Here is a 20895-nt window from a genome sequence, read left to right as displayed (position 1 = left end):
GGGGGTCTTTGTATTTATCACACATTTGTAGACTACTGGATTAGTTTGCTTCTGTATTTTATGTATCTCATCTGTTCCACTGATGAACCCCTTTCTTTTTTAACCAGTTTTAATCAACAGATTGTTTTGATGATTCTTGCTTTGTTGGGTAGTGTGCAGTCTGGTACTGCTACGTCCCTTTCTTTTTTTACTTTGGTAAGGCAGTCAGGATTAAGTGACTTGCCCAGGGTCACACAGCTAGTAAGTGTCAAGTGTCCGAGGCCAGATTTGAACTCAGATCCTCTTGACTTCAAAGCTAGAACTCGATCCACTGCGTAACCTAGCTGCCTCTCTTTTTAACTTTTTTAAAAAATTATTTCTGTTGGGATTCTTGACTTTTTGTTCTTCCAGATGTATTTTATTATTTTTTCTAGCTCTATAAAATGATCCTTTGGTAGTTTGGTTGGTATGGTTCTGAATAAGTAAATTCATTTGGGTAGCATTTCATTTTTATTATATTAGTTCTGCCTATCTATGAGCAGGTAATATTTCTCTTAATTGAGTGTGTATTTATTTCCTTAAATAGTGTTTTGTAGTTTTATTTGTATGGTACCCCTGTCATGATATTCCCTTTTTAGTGTTCCTGTTACTTTGTACAATCTTTACTCCATATTTGAATGGCGTTGTCTCCTTGCTTCCATCCAGTCTCAACTCAAATTTGACCTCCTACATGAAGCCTTTCTGATTCTCCTAGCTGCTATCCATCTCCCCCGCCAACACCAAAAATGTCTTGTACTTTGTTCCATGGGTATATGTTTATCCCAGTAGAACACGCACTCTTCAGGGTAGCTTTTTTATCTTTCTCTTAGTATCCCTAGCCGTTAGTATAGTGCCTGACAAGTAATAGGTCCTTGTTGTGTTAATTTTCTTTGTTCTTGAATGTTAACTCCATAGCATGAAGAACCCCCCCCCCCATACTACTAAGATCATGTTTGTTGGCCTTTTGTGGTTTGTTTTCCCAGATGGAAGTCCTCTTTTAAATTTTCAGAGGATTTCAGTAATTCTTTAAACTTTTCGTAAGTGCCTACTATTATGTTCCAAGTAGTGTGCTATCACCTATGAGTGCTGTAAAGATGAAATCTGATGCAGGGAGTTTATTATATGTTCACTGGGTTGATAATAGGAAATACAGCTGGACTCGATTGTAGAATGGGGAGAATGCCCAGGAGAGATACAGTCATACTGGAGAAATCTGAGAAAGGAAGAAATGCATTTAAGGGGATGTTTCTTACAATTAGTGACAGGCAGCGCTTGAATCGGTTCCTGAAGCAGAGACAATAACAGAACACATTTAAGTAAGTGTAAGAATGCATAATAAGTAAGGGGACAGGATAGAGAAGAGACGGTCGGATGAGAAAGGTCTGTGGGGAGCAATAGTGAGCATGGTGCTTGATGAGGGTGGAGTGTGCGAGTGCTGGGAGAGGTTTTGAAAGCTAGGTTTGAGATACATCTAGCAGTGGCCATAAAAATCAGGTGATTCTTATTTTTTATTAAGCTAATACTTAATATAGTGTTATATAGTGCTGTGCTGTTACATGTCTCATGTTATGCCTTAGTTATGTCTCAGTTCATTTGTAGGGTGTGCCTTTATTCTTAGGAGTTGTATACTGAAGCACTTTTGATCTTAGAAACTGGTGTGGAAAAGAGATTTTTAGTAGCCGTTTGAAGAGGTGGTAAAGTGGCTTCCAACCTGCTTTATAAATAAAACAAAATCATCACAGGGTTATTTCTAATGCTCCATTAAAGCTGGTCAAATCAGTTTAGTCTCCTGTGTGTAGAACATTTGCATATCCTGTCACAGTTTAGTAGTGCATAGAAATAAAGTTGTTTCCTACTAAATTGGTGAACTCTAACACAAGGTGTGGAAATGCTGATTTTAATTACGTACTTGAAGGGATGTGGTGTGTTCATATGTGTATGTAAACATGTTTTGTTGTTATCTTTTTGTGATTTGCAAGCCTAGTAGAAGGAAGTTAGTGGAGTTTTTGTTTTTAAAATGTAGTATTAAAGCAGAATAGACCCAATACCCTGGCACCACACAGACAGTACATAGTAGTGCTATAGATTCCTATCATTTTCCTTTATTAAAAATGCAGACTTCAGGGCAGCTAGGTGGTGCAACGGATAGAGCACCAGCCCTGGATTCAGGAGGACCTGAGTTCAAATGCTGTCTCAGACACCTAACATTTATTAGCTGTGTGACCTGTGCAAGTTACTTAACCCCATTGCCTAGGCACTCCCTCCCCAACCCACCCACCAAAAAAAAAGCAGACTTCAAGCAAGCAGTTTGTTTGAGATGTGTAAACCATTTTAAGAAAAAACTGAATAAATTTATTCTATTTTCTGCATCCTTTCTAGAAAACTTTATTTAAATCAAAACAAATTGAAACCTGAACCCTTAATTTCCCACCTCCTTGTCTGCTGAGCTATCCGATGAGTCATGCCTCTTTTTGAGCTAGCTCAGAAATATATTTTTAATGAACTGAGTTGAATAATTTTTCTTGCTAAAGACATTGTGCTACCAAATGGCCTTTGAAATGTGCATTCTTTTGATCCTTTAGCTAGATGAATTACTCTGTTGCGCTCAGAGAGAATTAGAAGTTCTATTGTATGATTCAGGCTCGGATTATTGCATTTCAACCGTTTAAAAATTGTTATTGGTTCTGACCAGTTTAGGTTACAAGTGACAGGGAAAAGGATTACAAAAATTTAGCCATCTTTGCTTTAGTTAGTATTATTATTATTATTATTTTTTAGCTAGCAAATATGACATGTAAGTTGGCATTCATAGTATGTGAAGGTAAAGGAGGATTTATTTAATCAAAGTCTGGCGATTTATTGGCATCTTCCTGGTTTAGGGCCCTGTTATTTGGCACATTCTGTTCTGCCTTACTGTTTCTGAATATAGTAGAGTGAGAGGATTAGTGATGACCTTATAGGAAGTGTTTTTGTTGTTACTCGTTTTATGACTAGAAGACTTATGGTTGTCCAGTGAAGATTACTTTATTCCAAGGTAAAATTTTGTATGTTACATATTATTAGAGTTTGTTCTATATATTTATTTATGTATGGGAAATGTTTTTGTGTCAAGATTTGTGCAACACATGCATAGGCTGGTGGGATTTGCAGCATTTTAAATAGTAAGTAGCCTTCTGGAAGTGGTTTGTGAGAGAGGTGGTGATGGTGGGTGTGTGTAATGTGATATAATAGGGGTGTGTGTGTGTGTGTGTGTTTAATATTAAGGTTGTAGTTGCTTTCTTAACATTAACATATTGGGAAGTATGGGGAGGTGAGGAACATAAGAGGGCTTTGAAGGTAGTTGGAGAGATTGAAGAGCTTTATAGAATTTAGCTTTTAGGGAGCAAGCCTGAAAATTGTTTGGCCCTGTCGGATTGAGAGGAACCTCACTGAGATACCCTTAGGGGAATGATACAAATTGGTGCTTAAAAAACAAAACAAAAATGAGAGCTGCACCATAATTTCAAATAATGCTCTAAGAACAGGCTGTGCTGCGTTGGCCCACAGTGGGTTGGGCTCCCAAGGGAATTTTAAAAAGATTGGCACCCAATGAGCTATGTTTATGCAGTAAAGGAACAAAGATACTGTATGCATTTTTCACATCATACCTGGTAGCCCACTCTCTCCTGTCAATCAAATACATAGTGATACCTTTGATGTTAAATTGCGCTAGCACAGGTGCTAGTGCTATACTCCTGTTTCTATGCCTTGTCAAGAATGGGTGCCATTTGTCACTGTGCTACTAGAGGTGATAATTTGACCCACATGTCCGTGGTGGTGTGTGGGGATTTAATGGAGGGATTGTGCTTGTTGTTCAGCCATTTTCAGCTGTGTCTGACTCTTCATGACCCCATATAGAGCTTTTTTGGCAAAGATATTAGAGTGGTTTGCCATTTCCTTCTCCAGCTCATTTTACAGATGATAAAACTGAGGCAAACAGTATTAAGTAACTTGGCCAGGGACACAGAGCTAATAAGTTCTTGAGACCCAATTTGAACTCGGAAAGATGAGTCTTCCTGACTCTAGCCTGACACTCTATCCATTGTGCTATCTAGCTATGTATGCTTTATGTTTTGACTACCTTTGACAGTGGAAGCCATAGCAGAAGCAATGTAGATATAAGAAAAGATTCCTTTTTCAGTGACGGCAGTGAAAACTTGGAATTATTTCTGGGGAAGATTATAGAAGCTTTCCCTCATATCTTTTTAAGAGAGCATTGTGAGCAAAAAAATAACACCCCACAGTAGCAAAGCAATTTTTATTGTAGTTGCCCTTTGAGACTCGGGGTGAGTTGACATGTCCAAGTTTACACAGATGATATCACATCTTTAGCCTAAGTTTCTGTGTAGAGATCTGTTTGAAGTCAGGTTGGCTGTTTTTTGCAACCCTTTTAATATGCCTATAAGAACCATTTTCCTCATACTTTCTGAATCATGAAGTGTTCGTTCACACACTCTCTCTTTGTTTGAGCAAACTGTCTTGATAACTGCAAAAATGGAGATTGAAATTATCTCTAAAAGTTAAGATGTTTTCAGTTCTATCCTATAATAGCAATGGAATTTGAATAAAATTCAGATTCCATAGCTTTTTGCTATGGAATAAGAAATCATATTGGTCTAAGAACCTCTATATCTCTCTAGTTATTTGCTTATCCTATTGAGAATAATTTGGGGGTATGGGAGATAAAATTTCAAAAACAACCTTTGGTAGATGTTTGTGATGAAGATGAATAAGGATTGCTCCAGTTAAAATTTGGTTGTATCAATCAAAACTAAAGGCTGTGAAATTATAGTAACACTTTCTTTACAGAACGGGGGATAAGAAGGCGAAGGGTGGTGGATGGGACTATATGGAATGTCTAGCTTTTTTGATAAGTTTTAGTTTTGATGAACTCTTCCTTTTAATTTTTAATTTGTTATACAGGTTGGCTCTCTTGTAGGGCAAGGAGAGATAGTATTGGGAAGTGCCAATGACATTAAAACAAAAATCATGAATAAAAATAAAGGAAAAAAAGCCCTTTTAAAAAAATCACTCTTGTGTGTAATCATTTTCTATGTGGTTGTTGCAGGCACTACACCTTCCAAACCAACAGTGTTAGCCAATGGTGATCATGAACTAGAAGAGAATGATGCCACAGGTAAGTGTTTCTTGTTTCTTTTTTCTTTTTTTTTAAGTTTTTAGGCAATTGGGGTTAAGTGACTTGCCCAGGGTCACACAGCTAGTAAGTGCCAAGTGTTGGTCTGAGGCTGAATTTGAACTCAGGTCCTCTTGACTTCAGGGCTGGTGCTCTATCCACTGCACCACCTAGCTGCCCTAGGTAAGTGTTTCTTAAATAGTTAAATCACATAAATAGAACCTCTGAATGTTATTGAAACTCTTATTAACTCCTGGCTAGAAGAGGATGCCTAGTAATACTGTATGGACAGAGCCTTTCTGTATTCTTATATTACCTGGGTTTCTGTATATATTACTTGTGCCATATAAAACCTTAAAAGGAAAAAAAAAAGTTTGCCTTAATCTTGCTGGAGCTGTACCTTTCACTTTTTAATTTTGGGAGCCCCTTGGTGTTAATTAAGGGATTCCTATGGAAAGGAGAATGTCATAATGGAGGCCTTTACTTTAATTGCTCTGTTTGATAATTAGTGCCTCCTCAAATTTATTGAAATTACTCTTTTCTTTTGTGTACATAAAGCTTCTAGTCCTTTCCCCAAGCTGAATATTAGAATGAAAAAAGCCCATAGTTGAGAAGTATTTTTCTCTGCTTCTACATGCCTTGCTTCAGCTGCTGACATTGTGAAGTTATTTCTTCCCCCCACCCCTTTCCCCCAAGCCCTAGCGTTTATCTCTTTGATATTTTTAATTTATCACATAAATTCTTGTGGGATTTCATGGTTCCTTCTTCACACCCTTGCAGTACTACTCTCTTAATGTGTTCGTGGAACTTACGTGGTAAGCTCTGTTTTGGCAGCAAGTGTCTGTAGAAGTGTACTGTGTCAGTCTATCACCAGGTATTCCAGTTGAGTGACTTGAATATTGTCAACAACCATCTGAGAATGACACTGTTTTTATGAATAATTGCACTTAAATTATGGTTGTGAGAGAAATGTCACTATATTTTCACCAACTGAGTCAGCTATTTAAAGATCATTCTCAGTGGAAGAGAAGGATAAAACTAGAGAAGTAATAAGTATTGTCTGTCTCTCTTGCCTCTGCAGACACAAATGCAGTCAGCAGATGTGCATGTTGACTTAGTGGTGAGCCAGGCAGTTGTATAATAGAGGATTATGCATTGTCTCTGAGTTGCTTCTTCTATATGTATCCTGGGATCTTTGCCTCTCTTTTATCTTGGCTGGGGCTGCCCCACTCATCTAGGCTAAATACCAGGGATTTTCCTGTTCTGATTTCCTGAACATGGAAAGGTCCAACCAAGGAGAACAGTTATTCTGCTGAAAGCTCTTTGATAAATCTGTATATTGAATTTGGCAACAGCTAGTTATTTCTGCATTTACTCTGGGTTGTTTGACTTTGGGAAATTCAGTTGATATTGCTAGCTACATATCTCCCAATGACACTGTGGGAATTGATGACTCATTCTCATTCTTTCTTTTATTAATTCAATAATTTATTATGTAGCTTATATGTTGAAAGCACTGTTAATCATTGGTGATAGAAATAATTACAATACCTTCCAGATTCTTTCAATTTTTTATTGTAACATCTCTATTATGATTAGAATATAACTCCTTATTCTAATGGAACTAAAATGGACTATCACATAGATAGACTTTTTCCCAAAGTAATGACAGTAAAGACATTTTAGGTCATATGATTTTCAAGGAAAATGTTTTGCATACCTGTCTGCTATTTGTATAAAAGAAAAGAAAACAGCCCTTGAGGGTGGTTCTTACTGCCATGAGTATGAGGTTCTAAAAAATGGAGACATCTTGTATCTAGATCTTTAGAAATAGACACCCTAGAGGGGGAGGACATGCTAATGAGTTAATCTGAACAGTTGACTTATAAGGTCATTGATTTCTCTGGGAAAGAAAGAGCTAATACATTTATTTAGCAGTATTACCATTCTGGACTAGGATTTTGGGGAAACTTGGTAAGGTGTAAGTTAACTCCTCCCCCACAACCGTCAGCCAGTTGGTGTCAGATTTATCCATAAGCCATTTCTTTTCCCTTAACCACACCTCTCATGGTGGCTTCATCTGGGACTCAGCAGTGGGCCTTTTGGTTTAGAGCCATTTTTTTTTTACAGGTATTTGGAGGGGTTTGGGGGAGAGCTCAAGCAAGTCACTGCTTTTATTCCACCATCTTGGCTCTGCCCCTCCGTGGGCCTTTGGGCAAGAGGAATGTAAAAGTCTCTTGGGAGACTTTGTTGGAGAGCTCCTGACCTGAGACCCCTAGGTACCTTGTTGACTTTTTTGACCTTCTTGCCCAAAGTCCTCACAGCTGGGACAAACTTAACCACAGCTGCCCTCAGTGTGTAGCACAACCTTCTTAATTGAAACAGTTCTAGCTTGTGTGTTGTACTATATATGGCAAAATTTTAAATAAAGTAGTAGTAATGAGATTACACCAACATATATCCAAAAAATTTTACAGTGACCAAGTTGGATTTGTATCAGGGATGCTAGAATGGTTCAATATTAAGAAAACACTGAGCATAATTAGTTATGTAAATAATGCAACTTTGGCAAAATAATTTATTTATGTTATATAAACCTATTAAAGCCTAAGAATGAAAGGACCCATCTTATGATAAACACCACTATGATAAAAAGTATGTATCTACAGCCAGGAGAGTGTTCTTTGAAATGAAAAACCACTGGAAGCCTAGAGAAATAAATTAAAATTATAAATAGGGGAAAAGACACTATAAATTGTCTTTTGTTGCAGAAGACAGTCAGGCCCTTATGTTCATGCACCTGCATTTTCTCCCTTGCTCCTGCCACTCACAGTTACACCTCACAGTTTCTTTCTCTTGCTCTGATAACCTTAATCAAACTACTGCCGTTATTTTTGGGAAGGATGTATTGATTTCCAGTCTATTACTCCACTTGCCGTTTTTGCAACATTCTTTCCCTGGGCATCACTCCCCTAGATGTGTTTTCTCCCTTGTTAGAATGCAAACTCCTTGAGCCAGTGAACCCTCTCTTCAAAGTTTTTGTATCCTGAACACTTCGTAAAATGTTTGATACACAATCAACACTTAATACTTGCTTTTCATTGATTCACATTATGCAGGATGTTCCAAAAGTGTCAATGTACTTACAACCTTTAGTAGCTTAAAATTTCTTTTTAAAAATTATCATTATTATAAAGAAGTAATCACCAGACCTAATTGATATGACTAAAAAAAGAAAAATAGGTAAGTGAAACAGATTAGATAAGTCACAACCAGTAACAAATGAAAATAGATTGGAAAACATTTAGACAGAAAAGAGGTTGAGACCATTTACACCATATCCCACAATATTTCAAATGTATATGAACTTGTTGTATAAGATCGTATTTTAGAAACATTAGGAGGTATCATTCATATTTGTGGTTAAGGGGACAATTCCTAATGAAAACAAGACAAAGAGATGATTAATCACAAAAAGCAAAAAAAGACAATTTAAAAAATTTAATTAAAAATTAAAACTCTTTGCATGAACAAAAATCAATGCGATTACAATAAGAAGAGGACTGTGGAGGGGGGACAAAAATCTTTCCAGCAAACATCTCTGACAAAGTCTGATAAACATAATATGTAGGGAACTGACAAAAATATGAAAGGCATGCCCCAGAAGGCAAATGATCAAAAAACATGCACAGTTTTGAAAAGAAGCATTGCAGTACAACAGTCATCTGAAAAACCGTCCAAACACTTAACAGTAAGAGAAATTGAAATTACAAATTGCTAAGGTTTCATCTCATACTGGACAAATTGGCAAAGATGGTATGAAAAATAAAATATCCAATGTTGGAAGAGCTGTGGTTAAGACATAACATGCATTGTTGGTTGATCATATGAATGTTTCCAACCATTTTAAGAAAAAGCATTAAATTCTTCCTCTGTTTTATCCAGGAATATCACCACTGGACTTGTATCCCAATGACCTCAAAGATAGAAAGGGCTTATATATATACAAAATTTTCATAGCAGAGCTTTTTGAGATAGTGAAGGACTAGAAACCAACTGGGTGCCCTGAGCAAATCCTGTTTATGGAAACAATGAATGTGAGGAAATTATAGAAATATAGGGGAGACTATGAACCGAGCGAAGAAAGCAGAACCAGACAGACAGAGCATAGAGTGGCTATAATAATGAATTAAGACAACACCAAAAGAAAGCTGAATTTGAATTGAAGGTAATGGTCATTTTGAATCCTTGCTTGAAGGAAGGGTGGAGGAACTACATGTGTGGAAAGTTTCATCTACTTCTTTCCAGGCATCGTCTATCAGTCAGTTTTGCTTAACCATTTTTCTCTTTTTTTTCCTTTATTAAATTTATTTTTTTCAGTTAGTAAGTATTTAGTTGTTACAATGAATAGTTTTTTAAAGAAATTCTGTAACATAAAAAATTCAAAGGATAAAATCTCTTTAGCAGGAGAAGTTGAAATGGAAAGTGACCAGACAGGATAGAGGAAATACCAAAGAATAAAATATGTAATAAATGCATTAAAAGGACTGAAAGGAAACCTCCCGTTTTCTAAACACTACCCTCTTCCCACCTGCACAATGAAGAAATAATTTGTGAACGCTCAAATAACATCCAAAAACAATGAACTTTAATGCTACTGAAAAATAATTGAATAAGAGTTTCCCAAAGATCAATAGATGATGAAATTAAAATAGAAAAAAGAAACTTTTTGGGTAGCAGAACTTTAGAAACAACTAATAAATATACAGGGAAAAATAAAATAAAAGTAAAAACGATTTGGAAGATAAAGCAAGAAGTAGAAACCCTAGATTAATCATGACTCAAAAAGGCAATGAAAAAGAAAAAAGTGTAGACAACGTACTCTTTGGTGTTCAAGAATCTGATTTGAAAAAACTTTTTCCAGAGGGGACCAAAACTGGCAATACGCTATAAGTGGAGAGGGTGTGCATAGCCCGAGGGGCCACATATTACCGCCCCCCCCCCCCCCATTGAGAGCCTAACTACCATTCTTGAAAGTACTTAATTGTCAATTTCAGAATTACAAAAATAGAGGAGAAATACTACATATGCCATGAAAGAAAAGTTACCAGTAAAAAATATACCAGTGGCTGTTTTCAGACTTCTAGAAATAGGACAAATATTTACTATCAGAATAGAGCTTTCAAATTACATACCCTTAAATGAAACCATATTGTTTGAAAACACTTTTTTAAACAACAAAGGACATCAAAGAACTGGTCATTGAAAATACTTGTTTTAAATAATAAATAAGTAAATAAAGTATTTTATGCTTTGAGCCTGTAATCCTAGCAGAAGAAATAAAATGGAATTTTGTGTTAAAATATATATTTGATTAACAGAAAAGGAAGAAAGAGATTAAAATAGTAAAATACATTAAACATAAAAAAAAATCAAGATTGGGTTATTTAAAGTTGCTGTTTCTTGTTCTCTTAATCTGGTTATTTTATATTTATGTAAATAGTTACCCTTTTCATTTATGTTTTTAGTTTTATTGGCAGTTATTTGAGCAAATTAGTTTTAAAAAATTACCTTTATTTTGTCATTTCTTGTGAATTCTTCATTTTTTAATATTAGTCATTTGATTTTCCTAAAAAATAAGACTAGTTAATGATTTATTTTAGTATTTAATTTGGGAGGGGCATGTGGTAGAGACATTTTAATTTCTTGATTGTTCAGAATTTGTATTTTGACATTTAGTTGAGGTTTCTTATTTTTCTAAATTTTATTTTAGTTGCATGCCTAATTTATTTTTCTATTCTTTCTCTGTTTTGTTGACAGAAGTATTAAGAGATAAAATTTTCTCCTCATGACTACTTTGCCTACATTCCAAAAGTTTAGTTAGGTTGTCTCATTGACTCTATTTTCTTTTAAACTATCAAATGAGAAACAATAACAACAAATGATTGAATAATTATACACTTGCTATATCTATAGATCTATATAGATCTATATATAAAAATGTACCTTGTTAAGCCCTCAGAATAGAAATAATACAAAGCTGAAATAGTTACTGCCCCAGAAGAGCTTAATATTCTAATAAAGGAGAACACTGACTGAAAGGACTAAACAATGAGTGAACTTGGATAGGTCATTTAACTTACATAGGCCTTCGTTATTTCATCTGTAAAATGAGGGGTTGTGCTAGATAGCCTCTAAATATCCTTTCTAATTCTAAATCTATTATCCTCTGATTATGTTAATTGATAAATAAAATCAAACTGGTTTTTCATAAAAACTGATAAAATTGATTAATGGCTAGTAAGATTAATTTTTAAAAAGAAAGAGGAAACAGATTCCAGAAAAATTATAAGAAAGACAAGATCACAGCAAGCATAAAATAAGTTGAAAATATCAGCAGAATAGGTTGCATGCAGCTGTTTGGCAACAAATGGGAAAATTTAAATGAATGAGTTTGTGCAAAAACATAAATGACTGAACCTGACACAGTAGGAAATTAATAATTTAATTCTGCCAGTTTCAGAGGAAGAACTACTAATATCATTAATGTATTCCAAAATGAACTATTACTGCAAACCTTTTAGAATCAATAATTCATACTTAGAACTATAGATTCTAGATTATATTAGATTATAATTCCTATATAGAATTATATATTGATAAATACTTTAGAATATGGAATTCTACCTTGTATCTTTTGAATCAAATATCATATGTTGATTTTAAAGCCTTGCAACAAAAACCCTAAAAAGAAAATTTGAGACTAATTTCCTTTGTGCATTTTTGATGCTAAATAAATGCCAAATAAAATATTGGCAACAGAACAGAGCAGTATATTAAGAACAATAAATCATAACTAAGTAGCGTACCATGTATGCAAGTTTAGTTTGAGATTAGAAAACTAGTACAGCATTTAAAAAAAAAATTAACTCATGATTATATCATTTGATACCCAAAATACCTTTGATAAAATCTAACATTCTTTTACCCTGATCCTAGAAAGAAAAGAAATAGAGAAAAGTTTCATCAACACAATAAAAAAGGATCTGGTTTTAAACCAAAAACCAATATAATATATAATGTGCAGTGGAGAAACATTGAAAGCATTCTTCTTTTAAACAAAAATAGAAGAATGAATTAAGTATGCTTACTCTTACCATTTATGATTGACATGAGACATTCTGTCACTTGGAATAATATGTGAAAATAGAGATCAACATTAGACACAAAAGGGTCAAAATACTGGGTTTTTTTGCAGCTGATATAATAGGGGATCCAGAAGGTAGGATTATCTAAGCTAAGAAATTGTTTTACATATATCTATATCTGTATCTATATCTATATATGGCAGCTAGGTATCATAGTGGATAAACCACTGGCCCTGGAGGACCTGAGTTCAAATTTGGCTTCAGACACTTCCTAGCTGTGTGACTCTGGGCAACTCACTTAACTTGCCTAACCAAAAAAAAAAATAAATAAAATTGAAATTGTGACAATAAGTGAATTCATCTGAGTACATGGGAATTATTGGTTAGAAAATCCCTTTATTGGTACAGATTGTCAGCTACTTTGCACCTTGTTGTCTTAGAGAGTTACTTAGAGTGAAGAGAGGTTGAATGACTTCTTCATGATCACAAAGCTGGCACCTATTGGAGGAGGGCTAGAATCCAGATTATCTGTATCTACTGCCTCTTTCCATGCTCTTATATAGTAGCAGAAAAATTGAGGAAAATCCATAAAAAAAAAAATACTGCATGTACAATAACAAAACCTTTAAAAAACTGGAAATTTGACCTTATCTGGATACAAGCACACACAGAGGACTTTTATAAGTAAGGACAAGCAGAACACTCTAATAACTAAAATAAACGAAGACATTAAAAACAATCAAGGAAATATATCTGTGGATGGATTAGATCAGAAGTCCTTAACCTTTTTTTTGTCATTGACCCCTTTGGCGGTCTAAAGATGCCTATGGAGCTTTTCTGAGTATATTATTTTTAAAATGTTAAAGTAAAATCCATAAGATTACCGAGGAAGCTAATTGAGATATAGTTATCAAAATCTTTAAAGGGCAAGGTCATGGAACTTCTGGATTAGACCAGTACATAGTAGTTTCCTCCTCCCCCTCTGGGCCCCCCCCCAAGCCTTGGGTTGCAGAAAACTCATTCTACTATATAATCTGTCTAAACCATAGTTTGAACCCTTGCTGATATGTTTACTTTTCTTTGTCATCCAGAAGACATACTTAGTTCAAACCTGAAATAGCATGATAATAAAAGTAACAAGAAAAATATTCCCTTATAAACATGGATTCCATACACACCCGCACATGTGTCGTCTCTCCTACCCCCCCCCCCCCAATTTCCCATCCCGGTCTAAACATTCATAGATCACATGTGGGGCATTCTTATATGGGAGCATGTGATCAGGGCCACCTATGTACATGTGTGCTCATGGAGAACATACATGGCTGGTATATACCATTAGACAATTCATGCTCCTGATACCAAAGCACAGCCACCTTCTGTTGATGTCGTTGTACTGCTCTCATCTAATAATCTGCTGCTGGGCTCTCATGTTTTAAGCCTCTCACTTATAGGAAAATGCTTAAAGCTTTTAGTTACTTATCCCATTTAATGATGGATGCTTTGATTACAAAGCCTTTCTGTGAAAGAGATGGGGGGAGGGGGAGAAGCAGTTTTTGTTTGTTAGTTTGCAAGGCAATTGGGGTTGCCAAAAAACTGTCTTGCCCAGGGTCACACAACTATTAAGTGTCAAATGTCTGCTCTGAGGCCGAATTTGAACTTGGGTTCTCCTGACTCCAGGGCCGGTGCTCTATCCACTGCGCCACCTAGCTGCCCCTAGCAGTTGTTTTTCACTGTTCAGCTAAAGTGCTGTCATCAGTCAACTGCTATTCTGCTCTCTTGATGGAAGGCACATCACTCATATGTGTAGTAGGCTTCTCTGGTCGGGAACTGGTGTAGCCCTTTCATCTGGACTTTGCCTGGAGACTTGAGATGTTCAGGCTCAGATTCTATATGCTCCTTAAACTCTTCACTCCTCTATGTCTTCTCATCTGAATATTATACCCTCCTGTTTGGGGAAAGTGATCCCTAGGGTTCTACTTCCTTAAACGGAAAAGTTGCTAAATGAAAATGGTGAGGAAATTGTTTTCAACCTTTTTCCAACCACACTCTCCCCAGTCATGCTTCTCTGTTCCATGTAAATGATAAGATCTGGGCTAGTTGGAGAAGACTGAAAAGGCTGGGGATCTTTGTCCAATTCCTCACCCCTGCCTGCCCCAGCAGCAAATCATAGACTGATCTCTATTTTCTTTCTACAATGGTAAAAATGACACTTCATTAAATCAATTTACAAATGTAATACAATACTGATTAATTCACATGCCAGTAATAGAACAAAATATAGTAGAATTTATATGGAGAAAGATATTGGCAAAAACCTCAATATGCATGCTGATTGAAAGGAAAAAACTTGAAGGACTCATACTCCCAAGTTTTAAGAGGTCATATATAAAGGTTGTCGTAAAAACACTTAGTACTGGGCAAAAATGGAGAAATATAGGTTATTGGAACAGAATAAGGAAAAATACGGAATGTCCAAGCAGATAAATAAGATGAGTGTTTGATAAACACATGGAAGAGAAAGTGGTGAGATAATTCATTATTTAACAAATGTCCTTGGGCAAACTGGTTAGTCATGGTATAAGTGAATTTTAGCTGGATGATCAATTTAGTGATAAACAAAATTTTACTATTGAAAGAAAGAATAAAGTACATACTCAATCGAATTATGCAAAAGTCAAGACATGAGAATGAATAAAGAAACATGATGGAGAGACACTCAGGAAATGACATGTTATGACATTTTGTGTATTCATACTGATTTATTGAAATATAGTTTTTAAAAGTTTAGTTGGATTGACTTTTAATATTAAGTTATTAGATCACTTAAAAATTCATGTAACAGTATTTCCCTGCCATAGTCTATGTTTGGTGTTTAACCCAGAGGGAGATAAGACACAGACTTTCCAAGTAAGACTCTTCCTAATGGCCAGTATTTTAGAGCATAAAAATAAGAGTATTAGAGAAATCGTGGTGCATGGACTTGTATGTTCCACAATCATGTACCTTCTTCAAACTTTGCATCAAAAGGTAGAGCTGCTTGTTATCAGTATCAGAACAAACGTGAAGTGAGTTTTGGAAGACCACTTTTCTGGGTTGGGATATCATCTCACCTATGGATGAAATGAAATATTCATACCTTGGCAAGATCAAGACTTTTGCCTTGTGGCTTAATCGTAAGTAGGTAGTTCACTAATTTTCTTTTGTACTCAGGGTTTACCTTCTGCACTAATATCTTGTTTAAATTTACATTTCTATTGTTAATGTATATGTATTAATGAAAATGCAGCTTGAGGAGTGTGTTGTGAGTTAATTCTTTGGTTTGGCCATCACTAATTATTGCATGAAATAGTAGCCACCAGTCTGAAAATTTTGCATTCTCACTTTCCTCTACAACTGTTACCTGGTCTGAGGGAAGGCCTGCAATAAAAATGGCACAGAATTTGATAAGCATTTTGCTATGCTAAACTTGCTGTTTACTAATGTCTTGTGCTTTTTTACCTTTCTCTTTTCTATTCTCTTTCCCCTTTCCTATTTCTTTCTCTTCTCCTAGAAGCCTAGTGTGTCCCCTCTACACTGGGGCTGCTACCATCAACAGATCAGTGGTCTTTTCTAACCATCGTTACAGTTCTAAAACTTCCAACATTTTGCCGAGCTTTGCTTTCCCTTCCTGGACCCTGTCGATGTAGAAGAAGCCGGAGGGTAGTTCTCCAGGGCCCATTTCTGCTGATGCCTGAGCATTCCACTACTTCTCCTTTGTGTACTGCAGGGCTTGTTGGAACCTCCTTTCTTTTGTAAGCACAAAAGTGCATAATGGATTTTTTAATTGCACTATTTAAAAAAAAAGTTACCTCATGTATTTCAATTTACCTTTAACTCATTTTAAATTTTTAAGAATTTAGTTTGACTTTTTTTAGTTTTCATTTTTCATTTTTGGTTGGTCATTTTCATTTCATCAACCCTTCTGAACGGATGAGGGGAATGTGGCACCAAAAGAAAAATTGTGCTTCCATAAGGGGTTGGGTCCACCATGACTGCAGCCATCCTTCCTCTCTTTCCCCTCTGCCTGTGAATTTGCTCTTAACATTAGTTTAATCCTCTGGGTAATCAGTACTTCTTTCATTTGCTCTGATAACAATCACTGTAATGTGTTAACTTTTGTATAACTTTGATCCGTTTTTGAAAATGTAAAAATCATTCTTCAAACTAAAGCAGTTTATGAAAATCCGTGCGTTGGTTTAAAAATGCTCACGTTTTGAATTAAAAAAAAAAAATAACAGACTCAAGCCCTAATTTTTAAAGCCAAGTCACCATATCTCAATTCCAAGAAAAAGTTACCTTCATATGCTATACCAAAAGATAAAATTGAATAGCTAGTTATATTTTCATTAGGTACTAATATTAAAAAATCTCAATTCAATGAGACTGTCATGATGACTCACCACAACATGAAGAGAGACAGAGGGGTAAAGGGAGAAGAGTAAAATGTTAACAAATCTGGCATGGCTGATACAAAATTCTAAGGTGGTGTCTGTGAAGTTGTTTAAGTACCTTCTTGTAGGTTCAACATATTGAGCCAATATGATTCATGGGTCTTCATTTCTATTTTTTTGGCATAATGACCTGCATATAAAAACTATTCACATTTAAAGTTAACATGAATATATTTTGATGTTGTTCTTACTTTTTAAGAGACACCTAAATGTCACCTCTTTATGCTCAATCCTTAGTTTCCTCAAACTTCTTAGAAACCTAGAGCCTTCATTGAATTTTGGATTTAAAAAGTCTTGTTAGTATTTTAGGTAATAAATAGACTCTGTTTAGTTGGTCCATTTTTTCATCCAATATGTGAAACATCCTTATGATTTCTACCTTCCTTTTAGTTGCAGTTGATGTTACATAAGAGGCTAGCTTCAGATTTTAAAAGAAGACTGATATTGACTGCTAAAGAAGGTTTTGAGATGCACATTAGTTTCTCTGAAATGAAGCCATTTTGAAATTTTAAATTGTGAATGGAGAATTATTGCACAAATTAAAAGTGAGCACTTAAGGATTTTCAATTAGCAGTCATAGAGTAGGTGTACATTATTGGACAGAATGACAAATATTTAAATTCTTCTGATCTGGGATGAGTGCTAGAGAAAAGTACTCTCTTTACTTTGATTCTGAAAGTTTATGGAAAAGTAGATATTATTGGAGATCATTATAAGATCTCTGATGTGAGGATGTGGCAACAATCAGAGGATAGAATACAACCTGTAGTAGCAAAAGTAATAAATAGTAATGGTAGTAACATATGTAATGCTTTGTGGTTTGCAAAGAGCTTTAGATATGTTAACTCATTTGATCTCCTCAACTCTATGGTATATTCTGACACAACCCTGTAGCGTAATAGTTTTACCCTATTATATAATCTTGTAGTATAACTTTGTAGTATAACATTCTTAGTTATCTTACCAGTGGGATATCATTTGCTCTGAAGGCTCATCTTAGAAGCATTTTCATAAACCAGTTTGCCAGATTTAACTTAGTAATAGTGCCTCAGGATTTAGGACTTTCTCTCACTAAAGATTTGAACTGATTTAATCTGTTCAAAGAGAGCATTCTGAAATTCTTCTGAACAGTAAAAGTAATAACTTGAAGTCTTTTATTTAAACTTAATTTTTTAAATATACTTTCCAAGGACTAAGGTATCATATACTATATTAGGAAATGGTAGGTAGAGTGCTGGTTGCCAGTATTTGAAAACCTTGGGGGAATAAGGCACATTCTGCTGGAGAAAATTGTGTAGTAAGCACCTCAAAGACCACAGCTGTGAGGTAGCAGAAAACGTTTTGGTCTAGGCCTTGGAGTACACAGATTCCCTGACTATCTAGGTATTAGGTAATAGTGAATTAAGACCTATATCTTAAAGCCACTCTATTGCCTTGCTAAAAACAAAACAAAACAAAACAAAACCCTACAATGACTTATGGGATTTGGGAACCAATTCCTAAGTGTATAAGACTGTTGTGATTTGGTTTTCTCTGCCAAAAATTCTGTGGCTCCTGATTCTAGAGAGGAGGCTTAATTTTGAAGGTAGGAACTATACCTGCTTCATCTGAAAACTTACCATAACAGGGAACTCCGTAAAGTTAATTATGCATGCACATGCACACACATGTACACACACACAATATGTTTGGTGTGTAGATGGCAAATACCAGTTTTCATATATACAAAAAAAATTTTTTTTTAAATTTTTTTTGATAGTGAGCATTGCAAATAGGGAAATGTTGATCTTTTTGGAAAGCAAACTTTACATTCATCCATTCCATATAACAAAGATCAGTGCCACATCCAAATAAAAGGATTATGTTGAACTGCGGTCGGGTGTCTCAGTGGAATACAACCGAGTCTTTTGCGTAGTGGGTGAAGGGTCTAATTATTGCAATGGAAAATACTGTTAAAGACACAACCTCTCCAAAAGCCATATTACTAACATCAATTTAGTTTCCTTTCATTTCCATTCCAAAAATATTTTTATTTAGTTTTTTGTTTTTCTGCAATAAATCATTTATGGACTTTAAAAATTTTTCTGTTGTCCATTTTGTTAACCAGTAAAGGTTATCTCATATTAAATACTTTAGATTGCTTCATTTGGGTAGAATATGATGTTTCCCTTTAGAGCAAGAGTTTTAATGTTGAGTTTAAAGTTTCATGTAAGTCCCAAGAGGAAAATGTGCTCTGTAATGGGATTATGTACCATGATCATTGTGGCTAAATGAACTAATCTATAATTGCCAGTTAGCTACCAAACTGTGTTGCTTCTTTATCTAAATGTTATGACTTTATCTCTTTACCATCCTTTTTAGGCCCAGTGCTAGAGACATGTAAAACTTTTTAAAATAATATTTTATGATCCACTTCATAATCTGTTTGTATTTTTGTGACTGTAGGCCTAATAATTTGTGTTCTGTGACATTTAACATGATTATTGTAGTAAATAAATTGCACTAATAAACATCTTCCAGTAATATTGCAATGTTGTATTTTGGTGTCATCTTCCTTATTTGGAGGTAAGTTGTCAAGAGTTTTGTGAATAAACTTCAGAACCATGATGTCTTCTAATACCAGGACCACCATGGATTTTCATGACATACACTTAAGTGACTTGATGAAAGCTCAGAAAGATTCCTGTTCTATCTGACCTGGAAATTGCCTGGTGATATTAGAATAAAGTCTTACATAATGTAGTAAATTTACATCTATCTAAAATCTAAATATTTGAGAAGTTCATGTAACTTTTTTGTTTTATTAAACACATTCACTACTTTTTTTTTGAAAAGATCATAGGATTTAGAGCTATAAAGGATCTTGTAAAGATATAAAGGTAATTGTCCAGACCCCTTATTTTATAGAAGAGGAAGCTGAGAATAAAGAGTGAAAGTGGCTTCCTGTAAATAAACATTTATTAGATGATGCCAGCATTTTTAAAGAAAACAATTTCCAAGATATTTAGAGTGAAAATATTGATCAAACCAATTTAATACACTGTCATTCGTGTGTGTGTGTATCTGTGGGTCTGTGTGCGTGCATGTGTATGTGTGTGTGTGTGTGTGACAAAATATTTTTCATCTAGACCTATGAATGTGGGGGAACTCCCAGTGTGGAAACTTTCCTCATTGATATATAGCCTGTCTGTACTTTAGGTATCGAATAGTTAAATGCTTTTCCCATGGTCATGTAGTTAGTATAGACTGTTACTTTGAAAACTGGTTATCCTTGTATGGTATTTGTGAGATTCTGGTTTTCCAGTATGGTCAAGTAGAACACTCCATTTTCTAACCATTTTGGATCAACAGAAGTTTACTGCAATCAGTTTTTCCATTAAGAAGTTATATCTACAATGAATTCTCCAAGCTTATTATGTAGATACTCTGAGCATGCCTGAAGTACTATAGTTTGACTGCTAATGCTTAGAGGTACTTACTTACTTTAGTGAAAAGAGTACATTTGATGATACAGAATGGATCCATTCTATAAATATAGGTCATAGGTAAGGCAGGCTCAGGAATCTTCGCCTTAGTGACCTGGCAAGGCTTGCAGGACACCTGGTAAATAGAGTAAAGGGTACGTAGCGGTGAGTATGTGGGTGCTTCTGAATGTGCTTTTAAATTATAGTGATTATAAAATTTAAAGCTTGCAAGAATATCTAGTAGAAGACAACATGGCATAATAGATCAAGTGCTAGATTTAGAGTATAGTAGCATATTGAAGTATAGGGCAGAGAGGTGGTATAGTTGATAGAGTGCTGGGCTAGGAGTCAGGAGGACTCATCTTCTTCAGTTCAAATCTGACCTCAGACACTCAGACAAGGACACAGTGTGACCTTGGGCAAGTCACTCAATACTGTTTGCCTCAGGTGTCTCATTTGTAAAATGAGCTGGAGAAGGAAATGGAAAACCCCTTTAGTATCTTTGCCGAGAAAATGGCCAGTATGATCATGACTGAAATGACTGAACAACAACCACCACCACCACCACCACCACCACCACCACCACCACCACCACCACC

The 20895-nt window shown here is 35.3% G+C and overlaps 1 protein-coding gene across 8 annotated transcripts in view; it reads left to right on the top strand.

Annotated features, from left to right (window-relative positions):
• The window catches only part of MAP4 (microtubule associated protein 4), a 252228-nt gene that overhangs the window by 109146 nt on the left and 122187 nt on the right, over positions 1-20895 (top strand). For all 8 annotated transcript variants that reach the window (XM_027842119.1, XM_027842124.1, XM_027842122.1 and 5 more), the window contains exon 5: positions 5126-5194. In XM_027842119.1, coding sequence (XP_027697920.1) covers positions 5126-5194 — 69 coding nt within the window. The remainder of the gene's footprint in view (positions 1-5125; positions 5195-20895) is intronic.

The sequence above is a fragment of the Vombatus ursinus genome, unplaced genomic scaffold (genome assembly GCF_900497805.2).
Source record: "Vombatus ursinus unplaced genomic scaffold, bare-nosed wombat genome assembly UNPS02014867.1, whole genome shotgun sequence".
Classification (NCBI taxonomy): Eukaryota; Metazoa; Chordata; class Mammalia; order Diprotodontia; family Vombatidae; genus Vombatus; species Vombatus ursinus.
Note: the sequence above shows the minus strand (reverse complement) of the source record. Positions and strands in the feature narration are given on the sequence as shown.